At 43.1% G+C, this 12,335-nt stretch overlaps 1 protein-coding gene across 1 annotated transcript in view; it reads left to right on the forward strand.

Moving 5' to 3' along the window:
• BOD1L1 (biorientation of chromosomes in cell division 1 like 1) overlaps window positions 1–12,335 on the forward strand; it is a 449,046-nt gene that overhangs the window by 157,482 nt on the left and 279,229 nt on the right. The window contains exon 7 of the mRNA XM_086964081.1: window positions 3,694–3,817. Within this exon, the coding sequence (XP_086820207.1) occupies window positions 3,694–3,817 (124 nt within the window). The remainder of the gene's footprint in view (window positions 1–3,693; window positions 3,818–12,335) is intronic.

Here is a 12,335-nt window from a genome sequence, read left to right on the forward strand (position 1 = left end):
CAAGTTTTAGGGGTCGCTATCTGGTCTGTGGCAAGTTTTTAGGGCTCAGGGAGGGAAATGGGGTCAGGGTACTTTTAAGGAGGGGCAAGTTTTAGGACTCAGGTCAGGAGGTTGGTGACAAGTTTCGAGGGGTGGGGATCAGGGTACTTTTTAGGAGGGGGAAGGATTTTAGGGCTCAGGGCAGGAGGAGGGAGTTGTTGTAGCTTTAACGGCTGGGTTTGGGGAGGTATTTCAGGAGCTGGCGTTTTTAGGGCTCAGAGCAGGGGGCACGTAGGGTGTTTAATTTAGGGCGAGAGGACAGGTAGGGAGTTCATAATTTAGGGCTTAGGGCGGGGGCAGGTAAGTGGCTTGTAATTTAGATTTAGGGCGGGGGCAAGTAGAGATTTTGTAATTTAGAGCTTAGGGCGTGGGAGGGGTGTCTGAGTAGTGTTGAACTTGGCAGCTCATACACCATTTACATAAATGCCTTTACCACCAAAAAGCATGACAAAGGCATGTGTGGTAAAGGGATGCGTGCTTAACCCCTTCGATGCTTATGACGGAACGGTTCCATCATGAGCGCCGGTTGGGCTGTGCTTATGACGGAACCGTTCCGTCACGGCCCCACCCATTTTTTAGAACCTTCAGCACAGCGCGAAAATTCGCGCAGCGCTAAAGGTGTTAAGTCGGATTCGTGGTTCGGGCTGCTTGTTAGAGGCATGAATGGTTGAGATTTGCATGCCTCTATCATACAACCAGCAAAAAGTGAGGTTGACCATGTTAAAAAGGGGTGCTTTCCTACACACTTTTAGATCTAAGGCCTATTGGCTGTGCATGCTTGCAAGTAGGTCAGGGAGGTCATCTTTATGACTTTCAACCCTTTGATTTCTAGTAAGTATAGGGAATACTATGCAGCTGGATTCGTCTCTGGGGAAAAATGAACCCTGCTTTCTGAACAGGCAGAATGTAAGCTTTTTTGCAGTGATCAACCGTTCGAGAGAGATTAATGTGTGCCCATCCATTAACATTCATTCATAAATCTCTCTCTCTCTCGATCTCTCTCTCTCGGTCTCTCTCTCTCGGTCTCTCTCTCTCGGTCTCTCTCTCTCTGTCTCTGTCTCTGTCTCTGTCTCTGTCTCTCTCTCTCTCTCTCTCTCTCTCTCTCTCTCTCTCTCTCTCTCTCTCTTATATAACTTAACCACTATTCTAAATATGAATGGTTCTATCCAAGAGGAGGGAACACTTTGGATGAGACATCTTCTCCTTGGGGAAATTGCTTCCATACATTTGGTTTCAAGGGAGACCAGCTTAGATGTATGGTTTTGGGTGGTGAAATAAGATGTTTAGGCACCGTCCAAAGCTACAGGGAAATTCCTGGGTGGGAGAATCTGCCAAACCTCAGTTGTTCAATGGAGGAAAGATGAACAGGAGGGACAAGGTTAGTAGAGGAGGACTTGGTTGAGTCACCCGTCAACAGCAATGAGGAACACGGCTAACATCACACTGGTATTGGGAATAGATGCTACTGCAGCCGAGGCAACAGGCATAGATGATGGAGAAGCTTAATTCAGGCAAGGCGATTGTCATCACTGCTGAGCCAGGCAGAAGCGATATTGCACGTGCTATCAGTCAAGAAGGTTGTAGAATATGAAGGAATAAATCCTACGGTCTCTGGTTTGAAAATAAATCAAAGCTAAAATCCTTTACATGGGTCGCACAGTAGGTCCAAACTGGCTCCGTCCTTTGATTGATTGATTTATTCAATTCATTCCCAGTTTTATTTTTAGTTAGAGTACTTCTAGAGATTGTAGTTAATCTATTTTTTGATTCCTGTAAAATCTTCCTCTTTTATCTCTGACATTAAAATCCCCTTATCATTTATCTCTTCTCTTTTCCTGATGTCATGGTACAGTTTTCTTTAGCTCACAGAATTTCACTATGTGGCAGTGATTGTTTAAGTTGAAAGGTGAAGGTGTATAAGATGCTGTTCGTAGTACTCTTTGTGATACACAGATTTAATAATTTGTTTTTTTCTTGTTTGCACTATTGAAATCAAAATAAACAGCTATCTGCACTATGAAAAGTAAATTAATATCATGCAAGTTATTTAGATGTTTTGTGGAGCTCTGAAGGACCTTTCTCTAATAGGGACTGTCCTGTCCTTGACCATATTAACACATTAAAAAAGGTACGTTTCCTCATATCCTGAAATGTTGTTGGTGTTAGTGTTGTGTTTTAAAATCCCACATTAACTTTACTGGTGAATATTTTTAAGCATTCCTACCTTCACCTTTTGGGTGCTGGTGGTTCCACCTTAGGTGGCTAAGGGATGCACTGCTTGCTGTGTCATAAGATCCCAGCTATACTCCATTGACTGGGCCTAACCAGGCCAAAACCAGGCTAGGGTTGCCTGTGTTCCCCTCTGGAAGGGTTCTTGCCTGACAGTGTGGGGGTGGCATGCTCCGATGAGGAGCAGGATTAGTACTGATTTGCTTATGGTGGACTTTTGTGTAGAGTCGCACAGTCTGCATAAAACGATGAGTTGGAATGTAACCCAGAGCCATGCCAGTGGTTTAGACTATTTGTAAGCATTCTTCCCGTCCTCTTGTGTGTTTGGTGCTATTAATGTGTGCCTTTATGGAAAACTGCAAGCAAGTTATCCTTCACAAACCATCCTGTTTCCTTCATAGGAACTAAAGGTGGTTTGCTATTTGGGCCAGAGTAAAATTGTAAAGATTAATTTTCTTTGACTGCCATTGTAACTATTACTTCACTAACAATGGTTGACACGATGGCTTTAACTTCTAGCCCTTTTTTTCAGATCTCTGCTCCAGATTATATAACTTCCACTTCGCTCAGAAAACGTCATGTTTTTCCATTGTGTATCCTTGATTTTCTGTGGGCCTGGGTTGCTTTCACATGTTTATGTGTTGTGAAACATACATTTTCACAAAGTAGGCACTATTTTGCTTCGGAGTGCTGAAGGCAGCTTGCAGGAACTGCCTGATGCCACCATTCCATATGTGCCAGGGGCTAAGTAGCCATTGTTCATTTCTCAGAAAGGATCCCATTGCAAGAGACATGGAGTGCAACCAGTTGATATGCTCTCCTTTTGTCCCAATGACATTATTTCCATAATCCAGATACCTGAACTAAAATAGGTTTTGAAAGATCAGCAGTACAGCACATTTTCTGATAGCATAAATTCTTTTGATTTATTCGGGGACCATTCATTGAACATGTTAAGTATTGCCTGGCAATCAATCTGTAGAATGAAATCGTTTACACTACAAGAAAAAGTTGCATACTATTGGTGACGTTGGCTCTCATTAATATTGTGTTCCCGCTGCTGATTCCTGATCAACCCACCATGCCCCCTTCCTTTCAGTAACTATTAAGCTAAACAATTTGGGTAATTATAGGTTTATTTAATAGATGACATCACATCCATCAGTGGCCCTACACGTTGCTTAGAAAGCATGTCCGTTTCCCTGCCTGCAGCTGTTATATTTCCCATCTAAACAGCATTATTCAATTTATGTAACATTTTAGTTTTGCTTTAACTGATCTAAAAAAATATTCAAAAACGCAGACTGAACAGAATGTCGTTCTTCCAATTCGAGTTTACATTTTTCATAGATAAAAATGCCTACATGTTAGTTGTATACACGTAAAGTTGGAGATGGTAAACTCAATCTTACTTTTTTCTTTTAGGCCAGAGCAAAAGAAGAAAGGCTCATGCGAAGACAGATCAATAGGGAAAAACTGGATGAGAAAAGAAAACAGAAAGCTTTAGAGAAAGCGAAGGGTGTGAAAACAGTTAACCCTAAGAGTTCAGGTAGCTCGAAAATTTACTTTTGTGTGAATTATTGTTATGAAAGGTCAGTAATATTACCCCCTACTGTTTCTGTTTTGCTCTTTGAGGGCAATGTAGATTTTTCAGAATATATTAGCTGTAGTTAGTCATAAGCTAAAAAAAATTAATTGGTGAGTATTTGCTGCTAAATGTAAACAAACCCAGTTACAGAAATATATTTCATTGTGTAAACAAAGACAATTTCCTATTAGTGGAACTAAAAGTTTACACAAGCTCTCTGCCATTGAAACGTGTGGTATTGTGATGAGCAGCGCTGGGACGCTCCCGGGCAGCCATGCGCTTTATAAATCTTTTTTCATTTCATTTCATTAATTTCAGCAGTACCCATAATAGCGGATGTTACTAGTAGCGGCCGGTGGTTTGTGTGTGCATGTGCACAGAATGGCATTCAGTCATGACAAGATTAATTTAAAAAAATCTCTCTGCTGGTGGACCCTGACTAGTAGAACATCAGACGAAAGTAAAATTGAGAAAGGGTCCTCAATTGTTGCTTGCAGCTTTCTCAGCTTCAAACATCTTACGTTTGTTCCTCCCTAGTCTGCTGTCATCCCAAAATTAGTGGTCCCTATTGTTCTCTCCAGAGCTGCACAGAACAAACGGGCAAAACACATAGTTTTTGGACTCCATCCTCTCTCCTCTGCAGTGGTTAGTTGTGCAGCTTTCTATGTATGGGTCTTTTAAAGAAATCCCACAATTAGTGGCTTCTTAGTGGGTCCACTAATTGAACTTATAGGTAATGAAATCCCTGTTATAATAAATCTGGGGACATTGCTTGTGCGCAGTATTCTACCCCTCTCTGTAAATAGAGCAAGCAAAATGTCCATGTCCATGTTCCTCATTTAATACCCATAATTAATTTGTCCTCATTTTGCTGTGATCCTCTCTTTTAACTATCTAGTAATTTGTATCAGTACAAACGTATGTATGTTTGCCTGCGTGTGAGCCCTTACCAAAGAGGCAACTAGTACACTATGCCTGTATGTATTTTTAGGTCGAGCAGACCTACCCTCAATGCGTGAGCATTGAAGGTGTCTGCTTCAGACCTATTGTGGCCTGTATTTAGGAATGTGGACAGCTATCAGACGCGTGCTTTGACAATGTCAGATTTCACCTCGGGAGCGCGCGTCTGAGCTGCGCTTGCGCGGAGCAAAGCCCTTGCTCACACACAGACACAGGCAGCCCCCACCCCTCTGCATGCACGCACGCACACACACACACAGGCGCGCGCATGCACACGCAGGCACACGGCACACATACAGGCACACGGCACACTATCCCCTGCCTCGCATTCTCTCTCAATCACACACAGTCACGCATGCGCACACACATTCCCTCGCGCACACACGCACACACACGCGCGCACACACTCCCTCCCCTCCCCCACCCTCCCCCACAGGCATACACACAGCCACTCACCGACTGCGCTCTTCCGGCGGGGCTCCTCTCGCGCTCCGCTCCTCGCGGCGCGGCGCGTCTCCTCTTCTGAATCGGGGCTCCCTCAGGTCAGAGGAGCCCCGCAACAGGCGCCACACTCCTCCTTCTCCCTGGCCCCCTCCTGGGGACCCGGGCTACCCCGGACCGGCAGGGCGCTCCATGCGCCGGCATGCCTTCTCACGGACCTCGGGAGGCGGGACTTCCGGTCGGCCGCGAGCGGATTGGCCGGACGGCCAAGAGCTTCCGGGTCGCCGCGGGCAGCGCGGCGGCACCCTATAATATGAACTTGTTTTGTATATAGTGGTATTGTAAAGCACTTTAGGCTGCATGTCTGCAATTCCTAAATGCTATAAATAACGTATTATTATTACCGAGTATAATAACATTTCATTTACACGCATGAAAGAAAAGTGTTTTCTACCAGAAGTTGCACTCCTGACCTAAAGATCGTAGCATATACTGGTTGTTTAGTATGAAAGGAGTGGCCCGCATCTGCAAGTAATTATTTTGTCGTGCCATATTCCAAATAGAATTTGATAATTGCTTGAGTTCTCCAAAGTAAAATATAAGTCGCAGGTCATGTGCTAAGCGCTGGTGCATGAGTAAAGTTAGACAGGGGCTGACAAGTAAATAATATCTGGTTTCAGTCTCAGCCTTTATTTTGTAACCTGCTGCTCACTGTTCTAAGGGCGCAGGCCAGGCTGAGTCGGCTTGCTCTGGGCTTCTCTCTCAAAGACTTCCCCTCCCACACACAAACTCGACTGAGAGGTGTTTCTTAGCTCCAAGCTGCTTTTCTCACATCTCACTCACCCTGACTAAAGCAGAACAAGCATTTGCAATGCAATAGGTCTCGTTGTGCCTTTCTGCCCTCTGCACCACCACATTATCACTCAGCACCACCACAGCACCACTCAGCGCAGCCACGACAGCACCACTCAGCGCAGCCACCACAGTACCACTCAGCGCAGCCACCACAGCACCACTCAGCGCAGCCACCACGGCACCACTCAGCGCAGCCACCACGGCACCACTCAGCGCAGCCACCACAGCATCACTCAGCGCAGCCACCACAGCATCACTCAGCGCAGCCACCACAGCACCACTCAGCGCAGCCACCACAGTATCACTCAGCGCAGCCACCACAGCATCACTGATTCAAATATGTTCTCTCAATGTTTCAAGCTTTATTACAAATGTCACAAAAAGATGTTAATATTTCACTTCTGTTCTTGGATTTTCGTCACAATAAAATACACTGAACATAATCTTAAAAGTTATTTACAAATGTTTAAGCTATTGCCATTATAAATTACAATCACTTTTATTTAGGTATTAATTATTTAAAAAAAATAAAAGCCATTGTTATTTCTAATATCAATACATCCAAGCCACGTAAATACAAATCATGTTGCATACAAATGCTATAGGTGTCACATTTGCGAATGTTATAACTATTGGCATTGTAAATGACAAAGCTATTAATTTAGCTATTTTCAAAAACACATAAATAAAAAAAATTGTCATTTACAAGACCAATAGCTCAAACTTTCCTAATGCGAGACCTATTGCATTGCAAATGCTTGTTGGAATAATACTTTGCAAAGTAGTAGAGTTATATCAGAGAGAAACAGCCTGCAATCTGACAATTACATTAACTGTCTCAATATTGTATTTTTATTTCGAAAATTATATCGGCAAAAGTCCAGCACTTTCCTTATGCTGGGGTAAGATTGAAAAATTATATATTTGTTCCTGTATTTTTGTGATACCCAGCTGGCTACTGTTTGCAGTTTAGGGACAACTAATAATAACTCTAAAGTTCTGTATTTTCCTGCTATTGCATCTGTCTTTCTTACTGGAAACATACATAGAAAGTTGACCGTAACACTGTTAGCATTCCTACCCACCAGGAGTAAAGCAAGCTACTGCAGTCCATTGGTACACCCTAACCGAGACCAGTTATCAAAAAAAGAAATCCAGAAAAACAGAGACTGAAGGGATTAGGAGAGTGACTTAGACTAATTTACATGCATTCAATGCATATGTAGGGCAGTGGTTAAAGGGAAGTGAAGACTGATCCTGCATGGTAGGCCCGTTAAATACCAGTTTCTTTCGAGACTGGGCACAGTTTTGATAACTGCTTCCCACTTAGGCAATGTAAGTTATGACAGGATAAAAATGATAGTTCCAGAACACAATCACCTCTTCTGCAGGAGTAACCTTCCACAAACTCTGCAATGGTCCTGACAGTATGTGAGATTATCCAATCTATGACAGTATAAAAACCGGCAACAGCAGCCATTCACTACCGGTTCTGCGAAGGAGGCACAACAGGTGCCACGCTGGTGCTGGCCAGAAATCCTGTGAGTATGCTGAGTATCACCACAATGGGTAAGCGCTTCCCAACTTTTCTCCTACAGGTTCCCTAACCCCAGTGGTCCTACCTCTTTCTCCCTACTAGGGCCACACCCTGCCACTTCAATAACCTTGGAGCAAAAAACAAGCCTTGAAAGCGTAAGAAATGGTCCTTGCGCCACAATTCTTCACCTTTCACTGCAGTAATTTTTACCGCTGTTTTAATCACTTCACCCTCGAAGTTCTAGTGCGATTCCACATTAATGATACCACCAGTATCATTACACTTGAGCCGCTCATAGCCTGCACTATTCGCTATTTAAGTCGGCTGTCATAATATATGATCAATACCTTCTAGTGACTCTGTTTCTCCTATGTTTGTCTTGTACCTGTCCTCAATGTTAAATGTACAGGTGATCTTGAGAAGGGAATCCCCCCTCTCACAGTTAGATACACTTTAGGGCGTGTAGACACATAGACTACACTACACAACCCCTATTTTAACCCACACATATTTAATTGTCCTGAAGAAAGCCAGATTAGTATAAGGCACTGGCTGAAACATGTTGACACTCCAAGGACGTAGGAGGTCGTAACCCGCCTCTAACGTCCCACAGCCTTATTTTTAACCGCTGACGGAGGCCCTTTTAATAAAGTATCCTCATCCCAGGGACCATCCGCCAAGCCGTTTTAATTTCACATACCTTAACACCCTACACCGCACACACAGTGACATACCTGCTCCGCTGTAATCAGGCGTCGAAGCACACCCGGGACACGCTAGGTGTCACTGGGTGGGCCCGATGATGAAGCATGCCACCAACTAGGTTGGTGGGTGAGGGCTTTCTAAAGACACCCAACAGGTGCCACTGCCGCTTGGCAAAACGATACTGAGTCGCTATGTAATTAATAGTAATCTATCATATTAATGTCAGATTAACCCATTCTAGAGCTAGTCTCCTTTTGATATCCATACATATAAACCGGGGATCTGGACTAGCTTTCTGGTCCTCTCTCTCCCTCTTGATTCTCGCCAGTATGTGAGATTTACCACCTATAAGCTTTGCAAGTTTTATTTGATGTCTTCATTTTCAAGGCATGATGTAAACCAGCTGAGGACTGTTCCCCTCAACCCATTCTTTCATCAGGAATTTTCGTAATCAAATTTGCAATACACCGTGGTTATGCTGTGATGAGGAAATCACAGAAGCAGATGAATGTGCTTGTGCCATGTCCTCCCCTGTTGCCTTCACCACTTTTCAGCTTACTGGTCCCAGGTTTTTTCAGCTTTGCTACTGCATTGTACAGTATTAGATCATTATTCCATCTGTCAGGTAGGATCTCGGTAAGCAAAGCTAGCTGGATAGAGGCAGCAAATGTAGAAGCAAGGTGTATTCTCGATGGGGGTGTGTGGCAAGAAAAGGCAGCACTAAATTATCCCCACAGATTAGGGCCACCCTGTCAGGCTTTAAACTCTTAACTTAAATCCAGATTTCTTCCTCTCCCTTGCAAGGTTTTGTAGTAGGACCGTTGCAAGGGAGGTACCATTCCTTATTGTCACAGAACTAATTTTGAAGATTTGCCTAGGAAAAGCAGGTAGTTATCTGGGAATAAATGGTTTAATATAGAATATCAAACATTGAACATGGCTTTAAAATGTCTTTTCAGCCCAAATTAAGAGCTTGTAAAAACATTTGTCATATTGCTGACTTGAAATAAGCTCAGCAGTTGCGTTCGAGGAACAACTGGAATCCTATGATGTACGTTATCCTGTTGAGGGAGTCACAAAGAGGTTGGATTTCTGTGAATGAAATAACCAGTGTCAATCCTGTGTGGTTTCTGAAACTTCATGGCTCCGCTTTATTTCTACTCTTTATAGTTATGAAAAAAAAGTGCCAAAGAAAGATCCCATTCTGAACTACTTTCTTTGATGCAATCTGTGAAACTGATAGCTTCATAAAATTGTTACAATCTTCCATCCCAGGTAAAATGCTTCATAAAATCTTACTGCAAAATTCAAAATGGTAGACCATTATTTTGTCACCTTTTTTCAGGTGGGTTTCCTTCTCTGGCTGTTTCTTCATGTAAGGGATTGGGGCAACCATTACTCCTATATTTAAACCAAGGGATTGTGCTGCCCCAGAGCATCACAGACTTATTTATTTTTGGAAATTATTGCCAGTCACCTCAAATATTATTTTGAAAAGGCTGGAATGGCAGTTATATTGTGGAAGCATGCTGGATTTCAGCCTAATGAATTTACACTGAACCATTATTTCACCCCTTAGACACATATCTTTGCATAAGAATTCGCAAAAAAACTATTTGTTTACTTCACAGCTGGCATCTGCCAGGTCATGCGATGTCTTAAATTATTTTCAGCTTTCCTTTCCCTTAATCGCGGCACCGTAAACTGGTGCACGTACTTGTGAGAGGTCAAAGAGAGAAGGGTTATTAATGTTACTTCACTTTGACTGGGCCACAACTGTGCAGACAGACTTATTTTCAAGAGTCCTTTATCATTTACAAACCCTCCACGCAGCTAAAAGTTAAAAAGTGACATCTGTTTTATAATATTATAAATCCTTACGCTTAATGAAATGAAGCGGCATGGGGGAGAGGGGGAGGTTTAGGTGCTATAGCAAACAGTGAATACAAGGCTTAAAAATGCTACCCAATTTTTTTACTTAAACCATTTCTTAAATGGGTCTGCAAACGACCACAAACATCGTACCTTATCCCTGAACATTACAGGAATATTGCATTCATGCCGGGGCCTCCCAAATCCAGGGTGACGCCCTGCGCAGAGCATACTGTCTTTCCCAGGTTTGTTGCTAGGTACTGCGCGAACGTGTCGTCATCACTGTGAGCCTCTTTTTACTTAAGCCTTTACGAGGCGTTAGATATGACTGGCATCAGTCAGGCTTCAACGGTTGTTAGTCTTTGGGAACAGCATAATAATATATAATTCAGGGAAATGTAGTGTTCGCTCACTTCATTACAGACCTGCTGCACGCAGGACTCATTTAGCAAGGGAATGACTGCTTTCGGTAGCTCAGTTTCATGCTTCAAGCCTCCCCCTCTACTGGCATGGTATGGTCTTCTGCAGCAGACCGTATGCTTTATTTAGTCTTTGCCATTTATGTCAAAAACTGCAGCCATTTATTTTAACTTTCTCTCAGTTGGCTGACACAATGATCAATTAATGACGTGTCGACCTGTTTTTTTTTTGGAGGTGTGGAGGGTAGGTGTGTATTCTGAGAATTAGAGTAGGATAGGCGGTTTGTTGTTGCGATAATACTAATAAACCAAGTGGGATTAGGCGTCTGGATACCCAATTTTCCTACAATCCTCGTTGTCTTCGTCTTAACAGAGAGTAGTCAAATCTTTGTTTTCTTCCCTTCTCCTCTATAATATTAAACCCACCGTCTCTTTTAAAGAGGTTACTACAATTACAAGGCCAATTACCAGGGCTTTAAGTGGGCCAGGTCTCAAGGGGTCTGAGCACCGGCAGTTTTTTAAAAGGGGCCTCAAAACGGGTCTCTATCGGGCTCTGTTTTGTGCCCTGGCACAGGCGGACTGCAGTTACAGCAGGCACATCGATGTTCGCTGCTCACACTGCTCACTTCTCACTAGAGGAGAAGTTACGGCACGACCTAAAGGGAAGGGAAATCCTTGCTTTTTACATCTCTTGTGTCTGCTTTTTTAAACACACAACTCAGAGCGCTGGTACGAGTGAGGGAGCCCTATTGGACAGCGCATACTGCAAATTGCCACTTATCTTTTTGAAGGTCAGGAATAGCAACATTGTTGTGGTGTCACCAGGGCTCTAAGTGGAAGCTTTTTCACTTTCTATGCAAGCCTAGTTGCTGCTTATTTGTCTTATGCAACTAACAACCATTGACAAAGACGATAGTCCTGACTTGCCGTAGGTATTTTGTTACTTGTATCTTATATCTAGATGTAATGACAGAAACAGCAAAATACAAGTCGGGCGGCACACTATGCTAACCACAGACTTTTAAGCTTACGTGTTAAGCCACGCCCCTAATTACATTGGCCACGCCCCTTTGAGAACCCCCCTCCCCCAATTTTTCATCCCACTTAAAGCCTTGCCAATTACAGCCAAGAAAATGCGCAAGAAATATACTGATTACAGCTGAGCGTGACAATGGTCGACCTCCAGCGTTTATACTGCAATCCATACAATATCACACATAGCAATTTAAAACCTTGGCAGCTATGCACTTAAAGGCTTCTCTTTACCAACTGACGTTGAAACTATTCAAAACAACAATGTATAGTAGAACGCTGCTTACTGTGTATCATCCATGACTTGTCCATAGCGAATAGGTCTCACTTTTGGGACCTTATGAGTATTCAGTTATGCAGCACAATATCCTTGGTGCAACAACATCAACCGTTGCATGGCCAAACACTTATATGGACGCAAAGACGAGACCTATTGGCTATGCCAATGCTTGTCTACGATTTTGTGGTTTGTCATGTGAGACTCACTTGAATGATTTTATGGCTATTTTTGCTCTTTACAGTTGTCCTCGCAAGTCACAATCTCTTTATTCTGTTTAAAGACTTTGCTTGAAGGGAGTAGTGAATTTACTTATTGGTTCAAAAAGAGATTGTCGGACTTATTTTTAATAGACTAAAGGAAATTGGCATTTCATTGTTT

The sequence above is a fragment of the Lissotriton vulgaris genome, chromosome 3_2 (assembly GCF_964263255.1).
Source record: "Lissotriton vulgaris chromosome 3_2, aLisVul1.2, whole genome shotgun sequence".
NCBI lineage: Eukaryota > Metazoa > Chordata > Amphibia > Caudata > Salamandridae > Lissotriton > Lissotriton vulgaris.